Genomic DNA, 23,693 nt, shown 5'->3' on the forward strand with positions numbered 1-23,693 from the left:
AATTCTACACCCCAAGGGAATTTCATACATTCCCTGAGAACTTAGAGTCCTTTAACAAACCATGGGTCCTAATGCCAATTCAGAACCAACTTAATGCCAAACCATTGCCAACAATGCTCCCCATGCACTGCCTTACCCCTTACAGTCTCCATACCAGCTCACTTAGGGTCCTTTAACAAACCCGTGTCCTAATGCCAAGTCAGAACCAACTTAATGCCAATCTATGCCAACAATGTTCCCCATGCACTGCCTTACCCCTTACACCCTCCATACCAGTTCACTTAATATCTATCATGCACAGACCTCAGGACTTATTCAGTGATGCATTAAGATGAAATTGTTAATTTTCTGTCGATAAATGCATTATTTTAATTGAACAGCCTCATTGTTTGAATATAACCATTATGTTTAAGTGACTTCATCAACTAAATTCTTTATAAAAACAAACATTTGTATTCATAATTTCACGTCAGAGACTTTATAAGCACTTGGAACTGTCAAACTGTGAACCAACAGGCACCCCACTGTGACAACAATGGGTTGTGAACTCAGGCCAGTAGTGCAAATCTTATAATGAGATCCTCAGGCTGATGTCAAAAGACCAAGTGAAATAACAAGGAGTTTTTTTATATCACAGAAAGTTCTTTCAAAAGTTTGTAGGCCTGAAGCGTTAAATGCCTTTATAGCTTGACAACTCCCTTGCTCACTCCATTGACAGGTTGTCGGTCGCCAATGAGTTTATAAACTTAGTGCACACATTAACGTGTACTTTTAACAATCTGAAATGTCACTTAACCAATCAAGACGGGCAGATACCGAATCTTATGGGTCACCTGACCTCTCCCAGAGATGACACTGAATTTCTCCAAAAGTTAAAAATTACACAACACTGGAATTACACTTCCAATGGCATTTTGAGCTAACCTTCTTATCCTGCCCAATTTTCAGAAAATTCTGACTGTCATCTAACAGACAGTATCTCTGAGATTAAGCACACTTACAATATTGCTCCAACATGTCAGCCTTGATAATGTGGGCAAGTTCTGACCTGCCACTTGAATTAGAGAAGAACACGATGTCTAAGCCAACTTTGATCACAAAAATACTTGACTTTTAAACAAAAAAGATGTTTAAATGCTTAAGTATGTTGTTTCCATGCAGCTACACAGATTTGTTCTCAGTTTCTTTTGTCAATGTGGTTAGGATGTTGAACTCATCCTTTGCCAATTTGATTTATCCAATGAAGATGAAAATTAAAGTCACCCATGATTATTTAAGTAAGGAGTAACTAAGCAATAATAAACACTGCAGGTTGAGTACAATCTGAAAAAAATGTAAGGTTGTCCACTTCAGTGGGAAGAATAAAAAAGCAGAAAATTATTTAAATGGAGAGAGATTACAGATGCTGCAATACAAAGAGATTTGGGTGTTCTTGTATGAGAAATCACAAAATGTCTACACCTGGCGACAATGATTAATTAGGAAGGGAGAAGGAATGGTGTCCTTTATTGTAAAAGGGATAAAGAAAGGGGGAAGTCTTGCTCCAACTATACAGGGCATTGGTAAGCCACACCCAGTACTTGGTACAGCTTTAGTCATCTTACTTAAAGGAGGACATACATTGAAAGAAGTTCAGAGAAGTTTCATTGGGCTTATTCCTGAGCATGAGATGATTATGTTATGAAAAATGGTTAAGCAGGTTGGGCCTATGCTCATCGGAGTATAGAAGAATGAGAGGTAACTTTATTGAAACATATAATATTCCAAAGTGCGATACAAAATTGATGCTGGGAAGATGTCTCTTCTCAAAAAAACTTACTGCTAAAGAGCTCAATTAAAAATAAGAAATTATTGGCAAAAATGAAGAGGAATGCCTTGTCTCAGAGATCAATAGTCTTTGGAATTCTGGAGCCCAGAGACCTGTGGAGGTTGGATCATTACATACATTCAAGTTGGAGTTAGACAGTTTTTCAGATCTACAAGCAAATCAAGTGTGATGGGGAGAAGGCAGGTAAGTGGCGTTAAGGCTACAATCAACTCAACCATGATCTCATTTATTGGCAGAATATGCTTGTTGGACCAATTGGCCTACTCCTATTTCTTATAATGTAACATTAATGTTATCTCTCAGGGTGCAAAGGTAGTTAAGATATTATCCTTAATGGAATGCGCAATGGTTTCTGCTCCAAACTTGCTGATAAATGTATACAGTTATGTAACAATAATTTATAGTTTGTTGTTCAACATCAATGACCTTAATTAATTATTTTGTAAATTTGTGCTTAAATTTAGAGATTTAATGCTAGACATTAATCACTTCTTCATTTTGACACTCAAGGGCTTAATTTCCATGGAGTGACAACTTTCACACACTGACTTGCACAGATCCCTTTCTATATATTTTTTGCAATGGGACCATCAACTTACTTAAAATACTGACTGTGCGATAATATTCAGAGAGATTTGCATTGTGGATCTCTGCCCATTCCTCACTTTTTGAGATTTACCCAGGCCCTTGAACTGTTTATCATCTACATTCATGATATCCACTTTGGAAAGGTAGCAACCAAATGCCAAAGAAAAGTCACCTACAAGCAGATTTACCAGTTTTATTGCTTCCCATTAAAGCAGAGGTTTCACAGATTGAAATGCATAATCAAAATGAGTGGGAAGAAATTGGCTGCACCAATCAGTATTGCTCATCACTGAGGAAAATGCACTTTGAGGTAATAATATTTAAAACCTCTAAGAGGTTCACTTCCTTCCACAATAGGTCATTAATTTCAGCTTCCCTTGCAAGTAAAGAAAACTAGAAGCTTTTTTCACTTTGAAGAGTGAGGGTTATTCTGTAATCCTAAGTATTTTATACAATTTGATGCCCCTAATGGTAATCTCTCAATTGCAGATGAAACCTGTGGAAGTCAGAAACAGGAATTTTGCACCCCTTTAGCAGAGTGGGCAATGGCGAGAAAGTTGGGAAAATGTGACGGAAATAGAAAAGTTAGGTTCTTAACGTTGAGTTCAAACATTCTTATGTTTCCCCCTGGGATTTTAAACAGTGACTCTAAGTCTCACTAATAAATCTCAACTACCTTATCTTCATCCATCTGAATCTCATTATCAGCTAATCTCACCTCATTTCCACATGCTTCCCTGAGAAACTAAACGGCGTGAGTTTCCGATATGAACATCAGAGCAGCTACCTGGAAGCACCAGTTCGTTGTCCAGGCCTCACAACATGTTCACATTTGCTGCACAAACACTGTCCTTCTCCACTCTTCATCCACCCAAGGGGGTTTAAGCAAACCACCTGCCTCACCACATCATTATGGATGCTTTCAGACCAACTCACGCACCACGTTAGCCCTTCAGCACTTCATTTTGTAGCTCTGGCACACTTATCACTTGCAAGTTTCTGCCAGATAGTGATCCTGATGGACACCCTTCCATCATTGGCAGGTGAAAGTCTTGCCACTGAACCCTCTGAGAACTGAGCGAGTTTCGCTTCAGCAGTGGAGGTTAAGCTCAGAGTCGGCTGCGCTGACCAGCTTGTAGAAGCTCGTTGGGTTTGATAACAGGACCGAGGCAATTAGTTGGATAAAAGATAAAGGCTTGTGCAAGTTAAGGATGAATTCACACTGTGCTAGTTGGAGAGCACGGCTGCACAGCACGATGAAGGTTACTGGGTTGTTTGCACATTGTGGCCTCTTGTGAACAAAGTTAGAGCTAATGGAATAAAGGGGATAAAAGCAATGTGGTTACCAAATCGGCAGTAATAAACAGTAATGGTGAACAGTTGTTTTCTAGGCAGGAGAAAATATTACTCCTTTCTCAAGGAGCAGTATTGGGTTCCTTGGTCTTCCCGATTTAAATTCATGTCTTAAACCATAATCTACCAGTCCCAATTTCCAAATGTGTTGATGATATGAATATTGGAATTGCTGTGAACCATGAAGATGACAGAGTGGATCTGCAAAAGTACATGTGCAGTGGAATTGGTGGACAACTGGCAGATGAAATTTAATGCAAAGAATGTTAATTTGATTCACTTTAATGTAATATAAACAAAAGGTACAATTCTAAAGAAGGTTCAGCTGCAAACTGACCTGGGTGCACATGTGTGCAAATCATAGAAAGTGGCAAGATCAGTTAAGGGTGAAGATAATAAATCATGGCATCCTGGACTTTATCAATACAGGATTATAAAATAAAAATAATGAAGTTATATTAAGCCAGAAGGAAACATTGGTTCAGGCTCAGCAGGAGTAGTGTTTCCAGATCTGAGTTCCACAATACAAACTAGCCTTTAGGAAAACTCATCAAGGAAACCATAGTGGGTGCTTGATGGGTTCACCTCACCACTTGTTCCAAAACAAAATCCATCTAGTCCATTAACAAACTATATAGCACAGCACGATCCACCAGCACCAGCTGTGCATACCCTTCCAACATGGACACTGGCTCTCCACTCCAGCTTGGCGCAATTGCAGTCAGAATGCATCCATCTTGTGCCTCCGGCATTTCCTCAGCATGCATGCCATCACTGCCAGGCCTTGCTATCTAGCAAGGGCTCATAGCTCTTGCTTTATAACAGTGTGCCACATCATTCTAGCATCTGTACCCCACGACAGAATTATTCACACACTGCATCTGTAACAAGCAGTGGGACAAGTCAAAGGCTCAGGGGCACAGTGCACAGTGAGGTCTATGGAGGGAGGTTTCAAACAAGAGCCCCCACATGGTTAGTCAAGGCCAGCCTCCCATACCAGTCCAAGGCTTCAGCCACAGACAGACATCCAATCAGGATGGCATTGCTCAGAAATCCGTACCTCTGTGCTCTGACAAAGGGGGTGCTAGTGACCATCAGCCAGGTTCTGGGCAGGTGAAGACTGGCTTTGACAATTCAGGTGACTGGAAGGGAGAGACCATAACCATGCCTCTCAGGGAACAGAAGTGCAGGTAGTCAGTTGTAAGACCACAAGAAATAGGAACAGGAGTAAGCTATTTAGCCCCTCAAGTTTTCTCCGCCATTCAATAATATCATGGCTGAGTTGTTTAAATGTCCACCAAGGTTCAGGAGTGGAACGGGATGTGGCAAGATTGCAGAGTTCAGATCTGATCCATTGATTGTGGAATCACTTAACTCTATCGTTTACTGCTAATGCTGTTTGGCACACACATAACCTTTATTGTAACTTCATCAGGTTGACACCTCATCTGTAGGCATCAACTCCTGCACTCACCATTGAGCCAGGGTTGACCTCTAGGTTTGATGGCCATGGTAGAGTAGGAGATATGCTAGGCTACAAAGGTGCAGATTGTCTAGGAGTGGAGTATATGAGGCAGATTTCTCAAACTACAGGACATTAATGAACCAGATGGACTTTTACGACAATTGACAATGGCTTCATGATCATTGTCAGACTTCCCTTGGAAGGATAGCAGTCTGTACTATGATAACAATTTCCTGCTTATCCTACAAAACATCAACTCATAAATATCAAAGATTTCGCATTCACTATGTGCAAACTCAAAGTGTCTTCAGGTAGTTTCTGAAAATGTTCTCATGAATGGCATGACAAGTCACAAAAATTCCTTCAAAAAGAATATTCAATTATCAAAGTCGTTAAGATTGATGATGGATAATTTTCAGTTCAATATTATTTTTGTCAGACATGAATCTTTTTAACAAGATTTTGACATAAAAAGTTAAAAAGAAGGGTTGGAAATTCTATTGTTTAAATGTTAAATTCTGGTGTTATTTTGATGGTGCAGTATTTAACAGCTCTGAATCCATTCAGCATAGAATATATACTCAGTCCTGAGGGCTTCAAAGGAACAAGCAACATTCTGTGTTCAGTAACAGCTTCATGCCAAGAGAATACACATAATTTTGATCTCGACCCAGGACTGCAGAAGCTTTTTACCAGCCGGATAACACTGAAGCAACTTTCACATTTCAATCAAAACCTTCCAGCATTCAAATAAAATTAAAAGTTGATTGTAAGCACATTCTTTGGATGAAGTAATCAGCATCACAGTACTTCTTAGTTCAAAAACAATATACATTCATGAAATGACCAAGCAGGAAAATCACCTTAGGTGGTGGATTGAAGACATTTAAACAGACATATAATGCATTGAATATGACTTCTACAAAATTTGGAGTTTAAAACCATTTAAGTAAAATCTATATAAAGTATGCAGATATCCTTTGTATTTGATGATAAGCACTTATTTCCTTACAATTGCATGTGTCATTTCCCCTCACTTGATGCCCTCTGATTTGACCTGTGACAGTATCCCATGCTGTTTTAGGACATGTGCCATATCTGATGTATGTATCTGAATGAAGTTCTTAAATTCTATTCAGGGCCTTGAGCTCTCATTGATTGCTTGTTCCTTCACTGTGATGGCTCTATGTATGGTGATGATAAGCATCAACTAACTTCATTCCCATTGCAGCCAATAGCAGGTGGTCTTCTTTAAAATCCCTGATTCTGGAGGAATGGCACAGATTTAGGATGGGGTAATTGTCTGCATACTTTCTGTCTCCATTTATGCCATAGAGGAAGAGGAAGCAGATGCCATCCAACAGATTATAGGTCCAAGTTAAGAACAGTGGATGCTGAAAAAGTTCATGTGCACAGTTCAATTAACTGTAATACTCAGATATGAAGAAGGATCAAAAAGGCTAATGGAATGTTAGCCTTTTTTTAATGAGATGACTTGACTACAAAGGGAGAAAGTTTTGATAACTCAATACAAAGATTAGATCACATCTGGAGTACAGCATACAATTCTGAGTTCACATTCTAGAAAGAAGTATTAGCCTTGGAAGGAGAGCAGTTTTGATCCATTAGAATATTACAATACTTCCATATCCAATACTTCCAAGGCTAAAATCAATGGAGTCAAGGCAAGTGCATGCACTTAAGATAAAGTTCAATCATGATTTGGTTGCACGGTGGGTCAGGGTCAAGTGCTTACTCCTGCTCCTGTTTTTCTATAGAAACGTTTATCTTGTAAAACTTCATTTTAGGTGCAGATCTGTGAAGTATATCTATCTAATTCTTAACAAGGAGGGAGCATTAGAAACCCTAGTTGTTAGCCATTAACCAAGTTTTGTAATGATTCCGCTGCCATCAGAATGTCACATAAATAGAAAGAGGTGCAGTCATCTTTAGATTAGATTAGATTACTTACAGTGTGGAAACAGGTCCTTCGGCCCAACAAGTCCACACCGACCTGCCGAAGCGCAACCCACCCATACCCCTACATTTACCCCTTACCTAACACTACGGGCAATTTAGCATGGCCAATTCACCTGACCCGCACATCTTTGGACTGTGGGAGGAAACCGGAGCACCCGGAGGAAACCCACGCAGACACGGGGAGAACGTGCAAACTCCACACAGTCAGTCGCCTGAGTCGGGAATTGAACCCGGATCTCTGGCGCTGTGAGGCAGCAGTGCTAACCACTGTGCCACCGTGCCGCCCATCTTAATTTAAGGATGTGGAACCGGAATCTTACAAACAGGATTTATGGGAATATGGTAAAGATATGGTGGCTCAGTGGTTAGCACTGCTGCCTCACAGCACCAGGGGCCAGGTTTGATTCCAGCCTCGGGCGACTGTCTGTGTGGAGTTTGCACATTCTCCCCGTATCTGTGTGGGTTTCCTCCCACAATCCAAAGTTGTGTAAGTTAGGTGAATTGGCCAAGCTAAATTGCCCATAGTATTCAGGGGTCTGGAGGTTAGGTGCATTAGTCAGGGATAAATGTCAGATAATAGGGAAGGGGAATGGTCTGGGTGGATTACTCTTCAGAGGGTTGGTGTGGACTTGTTTGGCTGAAGGGCCTGTTTCCATACTGTGGGGATACCATGATTCTAATAGAAATGGTCCTGCAAATGGTACTTCCAAAGCCAAGTTGGGGATTCAGACAGCCTAGAAAATAATGCTTCTGGAAGGATTCTTGTGGAACCTAAACATCAAACAGTTTTCCAGTAAAAGGCTAACTTTGCACTGTGATCTTCCAATGGGTCTGAATGGGCAAAATTTCTGCCTTTTACAGTTTTCCTAATGCATTCAGCCATGTGGCAGTAACACACTAGATTTGCCAACTTGGAATTCAGGCCATTTAATATTTTCAATTAATGCTCATCTTCTAATTTCTGCTTTCACATACCCCTTTGTTAGCTTCCTACATCAACCTAGCTACCTCCTCAATGTTGTAGTGACAGCAAAAACAATAACGTGAGCATAGGATTGACTCCACAAGATGGGAATAAAAACAATGATAGCAAATCTAAGTGACACTGAATGAACAGGAAAGGGGTTTTGTAAAACATTGTGTATCAATGAGACCCAAAAGCTAAAATGAGCCAGTCACAAGGAAGGTGGAATACAACATAAACAAACATTCAGGACAGGTATCCACATCTCAGAAGGGATAAAATTAATACTAGAAACATGCCTGAAATGTTATGAAAGTAAACAGCAGGGAATTTGCCAGAAATAATAAATTGGGATGAATTAGAATGAAGGTAATTATAATGAAGTTGATTAACATTAAGAGTGACTGAAAGGAATGACTGAAAAGCTTGATGGAAGTGTTGTCTTTACAGGAAGACTTTTAACATGTTACAGATATAACCTGAGTATACCTCCACTATGCTGCCCCACCAGCCAGATAATGGAGGAAAAATTGAGAAACTAGGACAGATATTTATTATCATCTCCTTCTCTAAATCCAAATCAACATCTCTGTCAAAAAAGCCGCTAGGCTGCCCCTTCCCTGCTCACCGCTTGTATGATACAGCAAGGAGACAAAGCTGAGCAAATTCCTACTTCCCTGACTTCCACTCATAGTACAGTAATCTGAAGGTGCTGTTAGGCCTACAGGATGGAGAGGGGATGTGTTAGGAGGGAGGTGATGGCAGGTATCAATGGTGCAGCAGCCCAAATTTCTGCCATTCTCTTGTCGGAGATCACAGCTATAACCAAAATTACCTTAACCTTATGGGCTCTTGTCGTCCTCTTAACCTGTTCTACTCCTTTGGGTGATGCTGCATTAGTCATCCTTTGGCACTGCCAGGATTTTCACTGGGGCTGTGAATGACAGATATACTGCTGGGTGACTGCCTTCAACATTTGCCGATCTTCATCTCTGACCATCTACAGCAGGGTCATGGCACGGTCAGAGGAGGAGATGAAAGTTCTGCTGTGACCATTCTTCAATAGGAAGGGAAGAATTCAGACACTTCTTTTACAAAATAAACATCATGTGACTGCAAACTAGCATTAATGACATTCTTCTAATTGTATAATGCAATGCACAAATTTAATTCCTTAGATTGATTGGGTCTACATACATAAGACTACAAAACATTTAATCCATTACAGATTAGTCTATTGCCTGGGTAACAACTAGTTCTTTAAACTGCAGTTGATTGCATTTTCAGGCTAACAATATCTGTTGGCAAATGCTGAAAATGTACCAAATAAACTATTACTTCATAATGTGAGCTTACAAGATGCAAAGAAATAACTTGACTGGTTCATAATCAAGCTCTGTTCGAAGTAACTGTTCTGTGGTTTTGTGTACACACCAGATGTCCGGAAATTGTAGGATTAGTTAATAATCTGAGATATTAGAATAATTACTTTCTGTTGCTTACTGATCAGGCTAAAAAATAGTTCCATTACCAATCCTGTAGGAAGAGTCAACAAACACAATGCTTTGCTTGGTGTAGTGGTATTACCATATGCATCGTTAACATTAACAGAAGTAGAGTTTGAACTAAAGCACTGTTATATAAAACAGCTCATCAACAGACAGAAAATCAGCACAACCATTCATCTACAAGCACAACACTTTTAATAAGGCAGATATCTGCTACAATCCTGGCAGAGGGGCAAACTATAAGGCCACTGTCAGTGATAGTGGAACACGGTAGAAGCTAGCACCATAGCTGATAGTTATTTAACAGTGACCTGTGCTTGAAGATATCTGTTATTATATGGCTTATGAATTGAGCTATTGTGCCTTTCATGAGAACCCTACTTTGAACAACAGAAAACACATTATTCTTATCAGTAACCAACAACACCAAGCTTAATTTTCTATTCAATCTGAAATGGGCTCTGATTAGAGCTTGGAACATCGAACATTACAGCATAGTAAAGGCCCTTCGGCCTTCAACGTTGCACCAAACTGTGAAACCAATCTGAAGCTCATCTATCCTACACTATTCCATTTTTATCCATATGTTTATCTAACGACCATTTAAATGGCCTTAAAGTTGATGAGTCTACTACTGTTGCAGGCAGGGCGCTCCACACCCGTACTACTCTCTGAGAAAAGAAACTACCTCAGACATCTGTCCTATATCTATTACCCTTCAATTTAAAGCTATGTCCCCTCATGCTTGCCATCACCATCCAAGGAAAAAGGCACTCATTGTCTACCCTATCTAACCCTCTGATTATCTTATATGTCTCAATTAAGTCACCTCTCAACCTTCTTCGCTCTAATGAAAACAGCTCAAGTCAATCAGTCTTTCTTCATAAGACCTTCCCTCCATTCCAGGCAACATCCTAGTAAATCAACTCTGAACCCATTCCAAAGCTTCCACATCCTTCCTATAATGCGGTGACCAGGACTGTACACAATACTCCAAATGTGGCTGTTCTAGAGTTTCGTACAGCTGCAACATGACCTCATGGCTCCGAAACTCAATCCCTCTACTAATAAAAGCTAACACACCATATGCCTTCTTAACAACCCTATCAGCATGGGTGGCAACTTTCAGGGATCTATGTACATGGACACCGAGATCTCTCTGCTCATCTGCACTGCCAAGAATCTTACCATTAGCCCAAAACTCTTTATTCCTGTTGCTCCTTCCAAGTGGATCACCTCACAATTTTCCGCATTAGACTCAATTTGCCACCTCTCAGCCTAGCTCTGCACTTATCTATGATTGATCAAACTATAGTCAGTAAATCATAAGTAAATATATTTAGTGCACATGGTAAAAAGATTTCATACACATTTAGACACTGTTTAAAAGCTGCGAACATAATATGCCACACCTCTAACCCCACTTAGAGAAACCTTAATTAATCTCAGCACCGAAAAGTGAAGGGTATTGTCACCATCTTAAGTTGGCCTTTTTACAAATATATTGGAAAAGAAGCATGAATTACTTACTCGCAAAGCAAGATTCCATTTTCCAAACCCGTTCGAAAGTCCTTATCACCAAAACTTCTGCCTGTTACTTGCTGAAGACAAAAAATAAAATATATTAGACAGAAGTTAAATAGAAAACACACTGTTATTGATGGTTAAGAATTACAATGACATGAAGTGCCATGTATGTTACTGGCCCTGACTATTCAGCCCATAACTCAATGCATATAAAATATTTTAAATGGCAACTTATAATTAACAAGGACCTTATTTCCTAAAAAAAAATGCTTTCATACAAAAATAGTGCAAAATATAGATGGGGTGTGTCAATTTTGAAATAATAATGTTTCTTCCTTGCATCATGAGGAAACCTGAGAATGGTCACCACACTGCAGCTTAGCCACATGTGACTGACTACGGTTACATAAGAGACACAACTTGAAAATTTGTGAACGGAGTCTATTACTCATTCACTCTTTACGGATTTTCATTTGAAAAATGTTACAATTTTTAATTTCCCCCTTTATCATGGCAACCATAAGTCTTCCCTTTTAAATAAATTCACTTATTCAGTATTATTAATGTGGTGGAAACTTCCCTTCTCAGTCATCTCCTGTTAGCATCAAATACACTCAAATGTCACACAACTAGAACCAACGTAAAACTAACTGTCCTCTTCCAACACCAACCTCAGAATGCACTACCTTGGCAGTACTATAACAATATGGACCACAGGTGAACTGCTTTGCAATACCCCTGAGCTCGTTGCCTATTATGAGCTGGATTGAGATTTTCCAAAGTAGCCCTCTAACAACCAAGATATGAAGGAGAATTCCATCCCATCTCTCTATGTTTGATTAGATCCTCAATGGGAAAAGCTCAATTTAACCTAACAGGCCTACCAAGTCCACACAAACTTCACCCCAGGACATGAGAGATGGTTACCAGACATCTTCCAGTAATAGAATGAGATCAGTCACTAGTACATACATGATTACAGCCAATGCCCTTCAATAGCTTCTAGAGCAGATCTGCCTTCACAAAGTAGATTCCTATTTTCGTCTCTTTTTTCTTGTATGTTGCATTTTTTTTTCATTCTTTCCTCTTCTTTCTTTGTCTAGCCACGGGCCCCCAGCCTCCAACTGAGCCTGACCCTGCAAAGCAAGCTTACAATCTAGTGAAGCAGCCTCCCGGCCCAGCAAGGTGAACGATGACCCGGTGTGGTGGACCCTCGCCCCGGTGTGGTGGACTCTCGGCCCAGTATGGCGGACTGCCGGCCCAGTGTGGTGGACTCTTGGCCCGGTGTGGTGGACTGTCAGCCCGGTGTGGTGGATTCTCAGCCAGTGTGGTGGGCTCTCGGCCTGGTGTGGCAGACTCTTGGCCCAGTGTGGTGGATTCTCAGCACAGTGTGGTGGATTCTCTGCGCAGTGTGGTGGACTCTTGGCCCGGTGTGGTGGATTCTCAGCCCAGTGTGGTGGACTCTCAGGCCGGTGTGGTGCATGCGGCCCGGTGTAGCAGACTATCGGCCCAGTGTGGTGGATTCTCGGCTCGGTGTAGTGGATTCTCAGTTCAGTGTGGTGGACCCTCGGTCCAGTGTGGTGGACCCTCGGCCCGGTGTGGTGGACCCTCGGCCCGGTGTGGTGGACCCTCGGCCCAGTGTGGTGGACTCTCGGCCCAGTGTGATGGACTTTTGGCCCGGTGTGGTGGATTCTCAGCCTGGTGTAGCAGACTCTCAGCCCAGTGTGGTGGATTCTCATCCCAGTGTGGTGGATTCTCGGCCTGGTGAAGCGGACTCTCGACCTGGTGTAGCGGACTCTCAGCCCGGTGTGGCAGACTCTTGGCCCAGCATGGCGGACTCGTGGCCCGGTGTGGCAGTCTCTCAGCCCAGTGTGGTGGACTCTCAGCCCAGTGTCATGGCCTCTTGGCCCAGTGTGGCAGACTCTCGGCCTGGTGTGGCGGACTCTTAGCCCAGTGTGGTGGACTTTCGGATCGGTATGGTGGACTCTCGGCCCGGTGTGGTGGACTCTCAGCTTGGTGTGCTGAATTTTCGGCAGTATGTGGAGGTCTCTCGGCCCAGCGTGGTCTGAGCGCATAGATCTGATCTCAAGGTGATTCCTAAGTGCAATCCCACTGTAGCTAAGCACTTAAGAAAGACTTTCTGCTTTATTTCTTTATTTTCTGCTTAAACATGAGAAGGTCTGCAAAGTGTACCTTTTAACCTAACTTTGTATGGTTTATGCTGTGCTATAACCACTGCAATTTTTAACTTTTAACTTTGTTCTTTCTTTCTACCTTGTTCTTAAGATTCTGTACCTAGGTACTTTTTCCCAAGATGTAACCTTTTGTGGTGAAATGATTGACTTTTCACTGTAGTCCTGTACTTTTGTTCTTGAGTACACGTGACAATAAAATCAAAGTCAAAAGTAAAACGTTACGATACCTACTGCTGAATTCGGGGACCCAGTTTGTGGGATCATTCTGAGATAAACCTAACACCAAATCATTTGCATCAATCAACCAGATGTTTGGTAGATTTATACACTCAAACTGCTTCAAAGGGGAAGAACATCTTTAAAAATAGGCATGTTGAAAGAACATTTTTTTATGCACTACTGAAACATTCCAACAATCCAAAAACATATCAGCAATGTGGACTTTCTTATTACTAATCTAATAAGCTCCAAGATTTCATGATAAAATAAACTAACTAAAATGATTCAGTCGCAAAAGAAAATGCAGCAAGGTTCTTACCTACACAGAGAAAAGAAACTGGGCCAGCATGAAAGATTAGAACTGCAGCCTTTAAAGAGGATCTGTAGATACAGAGCTACCAAACATGATAGCAGTAACTGGGTCACCCTTCTTTCAGGAGGTAAAAGATGTGTTTTCCCTTTTATTCAATTTCTTTTTACTCAGATGTCTTTTGGTTAATTTGCAACTGAATTACCGCACCAAAAGAAAACCTACTTAACATCAACTCATAATCATTTGCTGAATAAACTCAATGAATTTTAGCTTCATAAGCTTTATTTTTGCATAACATCAGCACTAAAGGAATAGTTAAACATAGAATCTAGAAACAGGAGCAGGTCTTCAGCCCATCGAGCCTGGTCTGCTGTTCAATATGATTATGGCTGACACTCTAGCTCAATGTCATATTTCCACTTTGCCCCTTACCCTTTGACACCTTCAAAATCTATACATTAATCTATCTCTTCCTTGAATATATTCAGTAACATGGCCTCCACAAGCTTCTGTATTTGAGAATTCCACAGGTTCACTACTGCTTGAGTGAAGGAAGTTTTCCTCATGTCAGTCCCAAATAATTTATCCTGCGTCCTGAGAATGTAACTCCTGTTTCTCGATTACCCCCACCAGGTAAAACACCCTCCCATGCATCAATCTGTCTGTCGAGCTCTGTTTGAATTTTATACATTTGAGTCAGTTCCACTTTCACCCCTCTAAAACTCATGAGAATACAGGCTCGTTTTCACCAATCTCTCCTCATAGGACAGTCCTGCCATCCCCAGTAAGATCTTAGTGAACCTCTAGTACACTGTCCCCTTGGCAAGTATATCCTTCCTTAGGTAGGGAGCACAATACTTCAATGTAGTCTTATCATGGCCCTATAAAGCATTATGGAATTTAAAATGATTTGCAATTGCAAAAAAAATTGCCTTATGATGAATATCGATTGGAAAGATTCTTTCTCAAATCGTGTAATTGTTTTAAAAATAGAACTTTAACTCAGCTTACTGATCGGTAGAATGACAGAGTACAGCAGTGAGCCTCCACCATATGTTCCCTCAGAAATGGGTCAGGCCTGCAGCATAGCTGCAGAGCTACAGTTCCCTCATTTGGAGGTCAGGTTTAAAAGTATTCCTTCATTGACATTGAATACTAGCTTTAAAAGTGCTGTATTTTGAATCCTGAAAAGATAGTAAAGCCATGATGCTACAACCACACCTCAAAATTACTGCAACATCTCTAAAGTTCTTTAGTCTGTTCTGAAATCATGCTATGCCAAAATAAAGGAATTCAATTTGATGACTACAGAAAATAGATAGAGTGTTGGTAATATAGGATTAACCCACATCTGATGCTTCCAATGTAGACAACACACCACTTCGACTAACTTGCAGGATTTGCATGATGGAGCCAATGCTAAATACACTGTAGTGAGGATGCATGCATCAGGAGGGGATGCAGATTTGTAAGATGTTAGCACCACATAAAGATAGTCTGTACCTTTGACAAGCGAAATGCAGGTACTGGTAACATTAGTGAAATAATCTGAACAAAAAGAATTATCATGGTGTGTGCTGAGGGGTGACTTTATAGAGGTTTATAAAAGCATGCATGGATAGGGTAAATAGACAAGGTTTTTTCCCTGAGGGGGTCCAGAACTAGAGGGCATAGTTTAGGGTGAGAGGGGAAAGATTTAGAAGGGACTTAAGGGGCAACCTTTTCATACAGAGATGGGGTGCGTGTATGGAATGAGCTGCCAGAGGAAGTGGTGGAGGCTGGTATATTTAAAAGGTATCTGGATGGGTACATGAATAAGACAGGTTTAGAGGGACATGGGCCAAGTGCTGGCAAATGGGACTAGATTTATTTAGGATATCTGGTCGGCATGGATGAGTTGGACCCAAGGGTCTGTTTCCGTACTGTACATCTCTAGGATTCTATGACTATGACTCTATGTCCTGTACACAGAAAGCGGGACAAATCCAACCCAACCAACGACTGCCCCATCAGTCTACTCTCAGGTGCAGGTGATGGGGTTCCTGTGTCCATCCCTGTGATAGTGATAGGTGCTGTCTAAAGGGCCTTGGTGAATATCTGGAGTGAATCTTGTCGATGGTACACATTGAAGCTACCGAGTGTCATTGGTAGAGCGAGTGGATGTTTGTGGAAATGGGTACTAATCAAAAGGGTGACTTTGTCCTGGATGGTGTTAATCTTCTTGAGTGTTGTTGGAGCTGCATTCATCCAGGCAACTGGGGAGTATTCCACCACACTCCTGACTTGAGCCTTGTAGATGGTGGACAGGCATTGGGGAGTCAGGAGGTGAGTAACTTGCTACAGTATTCCTAGCCTCTGACCTGCTATTGTAGCCATAGTATTTGTATGGCAAATCCAGTTCAGTTTCAGATCAAACGTAACCCCTGAGGATGCTCATTGTGGAAAATTCAGAACTAGTAATGCCATTGAATGTCGAGGGAAGATGGGTAGATTCTCTCTTGTTGGAGATGGTCATTGCCTGACAAATATTACCTTTCACTTTTCAGCCCAAGACTGGATATTGTCCAGGTTTTACTGAATTTGGACATGGACTGCTTCAGTATCCGAAGAGACGCAAATGTGTGTGCAATTATTATTGAACATCCCCACTATGGACCTTATCATTGATGAAGCAGATGAAGATGTTTAGCTTACATGCTTAGATCCATCTAAAACTTGCTGCTTAATCTGTTTGGCTTGCAAGTAGTACTATTTTATCACTTCACTGGGTTGATATGTCATTTTCAGGTATACCAGGTACAGTTACTGACATGCCCTCCTGCAGTCTCCATTGAACCAGGGTTGATCCCCTGGCTTGATGGTAATGATTGACTGGGGGATATTATCATGATAGATGCATCTGCAGCTGGTAGATTGGTGAGGATGAGGTCAAGTATGTTTTTCCATCTTCTTGCATTCTAATTACCTAGCACAGAGCCAGTCTAGCAACTATGTCTTTTAAGACTCAACAAATGCAGCCAGTAGTGATGCTACTGAGCAACTCTTGGCTATGGACATTGAGGTCCCCATTCAATGGGGACAAACTTTCTTTGTCCTTGCTACCCACTATGTTTCCTGTTTGACATGGAGGAGTAGTGATTCATCAGCCAAAGAAGGTGCAGGCTCAAGGATTAGAGGAGCAGTACATGGGAACCAACAGGAGGTTTTCTTGCCAATGTTTGACGTGGTGCCATGTAACTTCATGGTGTATGAAGTCAGTGTTGAAGAATCCTAGGGGAGCTTCCTTCTGATGGTATACCACCGTGTTATCATCTCTGCTGGGTTTGTCCTGCAGTGATGGTGATGGCGGTGTTTGGGACATTGTTCTTAAGGTTTGGTTTTGAGTTAGGCTATGTCAGACTTAGCAAGTCTGCGAGACAGCTCTCTTAGTTTTAACACTCGCCCTCAGGTGTTGGTAAGGAGGACTTTGCAGGGTCAACAGGGCTGTTTTTGTTGTTGCTGTTTCCGATGCCCAGCCCAATGCAAAGTGGGTTCATTCTTTTTCTAAGATTTTTTAGAAATTTATACCATTGAATGGCTAACTAGGTCACTTAGGCAGTTAAAAGGCAACCACATGACTGTGGTACTGGAGTCATGTGTAACCAGATCAGGTTAGGATAGCATGATATACCAACGTTGTCAGATTTCTCTCCCTAAAGCTCCTTAGTGAATCAGATGGATTTTTATGACAATCGACAATGGTTTCAGGTTCACAATCAGCCTCTTCATTCCAGAATTGTTTAACGCAAATTCTATCAACTATTATGGTGGGATTCAAACCTGGCTCCATAAAGCATTTCCTGGGTCTCTGATTCAACGTCGAATCTCCTCTTCATTGGATGCTGCCTACCTGCATCACAACTCGTACAGTCGGTGTTTTGACCAATCAAGCCAAGCATACCAAATGTCTTCTTCACCATGCTGTCAACCTGTGGCTCTACTTTCAAGAAACTACACACCTTGAAAGGTCTCTTTGTTCAGCAACACTCCCCAGTGCCCTCCCATTAAGTGTATAAGTCCTGCCTTGGTTTGCCTCACGAAAATGCAACAACTCACATTCATTGAAATTAAACTCTGCCATTCCTCAGCCCATTGTATTTTGAGATAATCTTCTTCACTGTCCACTACATCATCTATTTTGATGTGATCTGCAAACTTACTAACCATACATCCTCAATTCACATCCAAATCATTTATATAAATGACAAAAAGCAGTGGGCCCAGCACTGATCCTTGTGGCGTACTGCTGATCACAGGCCTCCAGTCAAAAGAAACTCTCCACCACCACCCTCTGTCTCCTACCTTCAAACCAATTTTGTATCCAATTGGCTAGCTCCCTCTAGACCCCATGTGATCTAATCTAACCAGAGTGCAATGTGAAACATCATTAAATGCTTTGCTGAAGTCCATATAAACAACATCTATCACTCTGTCTCTTTCTATCATCTTTGCCACTTCTTCAAAAACTCAAGCAAGTTTATGAGACATGAAATTCCTACATACAAAGCCATGCTGACTATCCCTAATTAGTCCTTGCCTTTCCAAATGCATGTAAAGCCTGGTGATTGAATACGGTTCCAAATATTCGTCATAAGCCTTGAATTCCCTCCATTGCTCTGTATTCCAATCTCCCTGTCTTAGGTTCCTTCTTAAATCATTGAAAATAAGTGCTTCCCTGGTTGATCATTTTTACCTTCTACATTATTTAGTCTCTATTCACAGTTACTTTAAATCACATTGTGGCCACCGCTAGTTAAGTGATGCCCTACTGTAAGACACTCCACTGACCATAAGTCATTTCCCTGAGTCAGATTCAACACTGCTTCCTGCTTTACTGGAGAGACATATTGACCATCAACTCATTATTAATGCTTATATGTGCTCCCCTTCTAATTGCCTCAAGTAAGGGGAAGGGGGTGTGAAATGTCTAAGAAAGTCACATTTGTAAAATAAAGCGTTCTCACAGTTAAAAGAGGAAACAAACCTGATGGACACCAATTCAGTAATCACCTGCTCAGCAAAGGTTGAAGGGTTTCGGTTGCAGTCCAAGTGTGCTGTTATACTGCCTGTGTGCAATAGAGGGCAGTCTCTGACTGCCAGGGGCTGTGTATCACATGTAACATTCAAATATGACCAAAATGGTAGAGAAGTACTAGATATATAAATTAAATCAGACTTGTGGTAAATTCTGTTTGAAAGGCAAATAAACATTAGGAATTGAACCTTTAAGTTATAGAAGTAAACAAATGCTTATACTTTAAATAGCTTTTGAAGATGTAAATTACAATATTTCAGTGTCCTTTCAGCATAAGTATTCCCAAATTATGAAAGAAAAACCAGCTCTAATTTCTTCCATGTGTGCTTTCAAATCAAACTCCTCCAATAATGTATGGCATTTCTATGCCAACTAATGTTATTGCTAACTGTATTGTCAATACTCCCACAGCCACTTTCCCAACAGACCTATTGTCAGTTAAATCCTGGTCATATCCTCCAGTCTCTTCAAAAACACATGCGACAATTGAAGCTGACAATTATTCTAAAGTATGGTTCACTGTGGCACTGAACTGTTCAGTTAATTTTTTTTTCCAAAACAGCACTGTTGTATATTATTAACATACGACTAATGGAGTGGCCACGCATTCAAACTTATTCCTACAGATGTACATCTGCAAGATGGACACAGAGGCAGTTTAGCACTTACATCATTGCTCTTAACAGAGCAGTGCTTGTTTAGAGTGGGCTGATACTTCGAGGTATGAAACAATAGCAAAAGCTAGTTTCCTTTCCCTTGTTGAAACACCTGCTAACTGCATCAATCTGCTTCATCCATTATGCAGCAATGAGAGGACAGGAATATTCTAGCCCGCTTTCCTCATCGCTACACAATTAATTGCAAATTGAGAACTCCATACTGCCAACTGACTAGTCTCATCATTACTGATATCTAAATACACTGCTTGCACTCTCCAGCCGGAGTCTTTTTAACTGGACTGTCCTTGCATTCCTATTTCACTGAGCAGTAACTTATCTTGGGAAAAGAATGTTTGGGGTGGTATAGCTTGACACCGTTGTTATATGCCACAGAGAAATGGCCAGCAAACAAAGAGACTATTGATAAGCTGAATACATTGAAGGTGTAGATGTAAAAGAGGATTCTCCGCATTTCCTACACAGGAGTACTAATGAGGGAGCCACCAGAAATAGCAGAGTAAAAAGAAATTAGTGTGTAACATCAAAGAGAGAAATATACAATATTTTGGACAAATGATTTAAGTGGAAGTTAGAAACAACTATTACATGGAAACATTGACAGAAAACAAAGAAGAGGGAAGCAGAGGAGAAAGGGGATGATGGATATAATGGACTGGATGCAGTTGATCTATGTGGAATGTGTGAGGGCAGCATGGGACAGACAGAGGTAGAGATTCATTGCAGGTCATTTTCTGGGCAGACGACACCAACGAATGAATGAATAAATGAACAAGAGAGTTTGGCTTAATTCACAAAACTATAACATTTGACATCGACAATGAAATGCTTCCAGAAGGATCAGACACTTCAGATGGCTTCACGTTTTTATGTGCATGGTATGCTGGTGAGAACAAAATAAAATATGTCTTGACACAAGAGATTTGTGTCTGCATACACTGAGAAGAACAGGGAAACTAGATAAAGTACAAACATATGACTGAGGAGTAGAACTAGGCCAGTCAGCCTTTAAAGTCTATTCCACCATCCAAATTTGATCTGTTGTGTTCAAAATTCCTTGTTCCCATATTTCCTCAATAATCTTTGACTTTTGCCTAACAAGAATCCAACTATCATTGCCATAATAAATTCACCTCCATTGCTATTTGAGGCAAAGAATTCTAAATTTGCAACCCCCGAGAGAAAATAATTGCCCCCCCACTGCTGTCATGAAAAGGTGTCTCATAATTTTAAAATAATGTCCATAATATATCACACACAAAGGTAAACATCCTTTCCATATCCGTCTTGTCAAGACCACTCAGGGTCTTACAGACTCCAATCAAATCACCCTCACTCTTCTGAACTTCAGTGAAAGCAAGCCCAGCCTGTCTAATCTTTCCCCATAAAAGACATCGCACTCGTTCCAGGTATCAATCTAGTAAACCTTGTTGGGACTGCTTCCAACACATTTACATCCTTTTATAGATAAGAAGACCAAAGCTATGCACAGTATTTAAGATATAGTCTTAACAGTGCTCTGTACAATCAAAGTATAGCATTTTTATATTGAAATTGCCAGAAAGAGCCTAGAACTTGAAGCTTTTCATCATTTCCTCATCAAAACTTAGAACCGAAAAACAGACCTGGTAAAAAGGACACCATTTTATACAGATGGAGAAGGGCATACTGATTGGTCGGGCCATCATTAACATGGAGATGCAGCGAGAAATGGTCATTTTCAATCTTAATTCTCAGACTAGGTTGGGAGATTCACATAGGCATGTCAGCACCCTCTTTTCATTCAGACATGCTTCCTTTGACCCCCAAAATTGCTGCAATTGCTGGAATGTTTGTGAAGACAGGAGCAAAATATTATTCTTTATACCTCGCAATTTATTAGAAGCAATTAACATTTTAGTGATTCTCTGCTACCCTATGGATTCTGACCAATCATCTAACCTATCACTCACCTTTGCACAATTATATACTTCTTCCTTAAGTTTGATGTTCTCTTTAATTTCTTTAATTCTTTCTGGTTGGTGGCTCATCCCCCAAATATTTTCTTAATAGCGTTTTCTTCATCTGCACATTCTCAAATATCTCTTTAAATATCTGCCATTACTTTTCTACAGATGGTCCTGCAAGCCTAATATTCCAGTTCATGTCAGCAAGCTTGGTTAACATGGACTCAGAATTGTTCTTGTTCAAGTTTAAAATACTAATCTTAGACCCAGTCTTCTCCCTTTCAAGTTGTATGTAATATTCAATCATGTTATCATCACTGATTGTCGCATTTACTCCCTGAGGTCATTAATTAATGCTTCCATATTCATAATACCAAGTTGAGTACAGTCCATTTTAGGTTTGTTTGCAGAATGTGTTGCATTAAGAAACTATCTCAAAAACATTTTATGAACTCATGGCGGCTAAGATTTCCAGTCTGATTTATCCAGTTTATATGTAGTTATAAATCACTACAATTATTGATGTTGAGACTGGGGTGCTGGAAAAGCACAGCTATCAGGCATCATCTGAGAGGCAGGAGAATCGACGTTTTGGGCAAGAAACATCAATTCTCCAGCTGCTTGGATGCTGCCTGACCTGCTGTGCTTTTCCAGCACCACACTCTGGACTCTGATCTCCAGCATCTGCAGTCCTCACTTGCTCACAATTATTGATATCCCTATTTCACAAACACCGAATATTTCTTCTTTATATATTTGCCCTACATTGTGGCTACTGTTTGGGGGCCTACTATTTCTCATCTCCACCCAAACTGATTCTACAACCTGACCTCCTAACCCAAGGTCACATCAAACTATTGCACCACTACCATGTTTGATTAAGAGAATTACCTCTCCTCCTTTACTAGTTTCCTGCTCTTCTTGAATATATGCCTCAATATTCAGGACCAAAATCTCATTTTCTTGCAACATGTCCCCCCACAATGACTACCAGTTCACATTTATTCACTTTGATGTGCAGTATCAAATCATTTATGTTGTTATGTTTGCTACCCACATTCAGATACAGAACTTTTGGATTTTTAAAATTCTCTTTATTACATGTGATCGTGACTGCTGATATAATCTTAGGTTTATTCTTGCTGCCCCTTCCTGTCAATCTCTGACCTTCATTTTATATATTAGTATTTTGCACTCCTACCTTGACTGTCCCTTGAATTTGTTATGATAACCAAAGTTGAATCCTCCACTTCACATTCCTAGATATACTTCGGCTGTTGCCTTGCTCAAGTGAAGTTTCCTTCGTATTGACCACGCTCCTTGCTGACCTTGCTGTCCATTGCTTTGCATGGGAATACTTGCTATATTCAGGGCAGCATTCCTTACTGACGTTTTTGAGGTTGAATAGTGGTATGGTACTGCAATGATCTTCAGATATTTCAATTTGTACAAATACGCATACACAACCAATATATCATTGTCTGTACTTTATAAGAACAATGATATTTCTCAGCTGACAGTCCCCCACCACATCACCATAACATCTGCTTAGCACAGGGCATGCACATTGTATCTAAAGGAAATCTATAAACATTTGTTGCTCAGAAACCCACTGCTTACTCTAACTTGCAAAAAGATTCACTCGTTCATCATCTTGAAAATGGCGGATGCAGATACAGTTACAACACTAGAAAGATGTTTGGATAGGTACATGAACAGGAACGGATTAGAGGGATATGGGCCAAATGCAGGCAAGTCGGATTAGTTTAGCTTGGGAAACTTGGTCAGCATAGACAAGTTGGACCAAAAGGTCTGTTTCTGTGCTGCATGACTCTAAGACGCTATCTTTGTGCTGTCAAAGAATGTTAGCTCAAGATGCACCAGTTGTCTTTGGAAGCCATCTATATCTATATAGATCTCTAACATGAATCTTTGTCTACTGGTTGTCTGGATGTGGCTACCAGACCATACAGAAAGAACTTGTGCAGGTTGGCATCTCCCAACCTATGGATATGATTAGATTAGATTAGATTACTTACAGTGTGGAAACAGGCCC

At 40.7% G+C, this 23,693-nt stretch overlaps 1 protein-coding gene across 10 annotated transcripts in view; it reads right to left on the reverse strand.

Moving 5' to 3' along the window:
• LOC132815543 (LIM and calponin homology domains-containing protein 1-like) overlaps positions 1–23,693 on the reverse strand; it is a 345,401-nt gene that overhangs the window by 174,137 nt on the left and 147,571 nt on the right. For all 10 annotated transcript variants that reach the window (XM_060824553.1, XM_060824575.1, XM_060824556.1 and 7 more), the window contains exon 2: positions 11,217–11,287. In XM_060824553.1, the coding sequence (XP_060680536.1) occupies positions 11,217–11,287 (71 nt within the window). The remainder of the gene's footprint in view (positions 1–11,216; positions 11,288–23,693) is intronic.

The sequence above is a fragment of the Hemiscyllium ocellatum genome, chromosome 1 (genome assembly GCF_020745735.1).
Source record: "Hemiscyllium ocellatum isolate sHemOce1 chromosome 1, sHemOce1.pat.X.cur, whole genome shotgun sequence".
NCBI lineage: Eukaryota > Metazoa > Chordata > Chondrichthyes > Orectolobiformes > Hemiscylliidae > Hemiscyllium > Hemiscyllium ocellatum.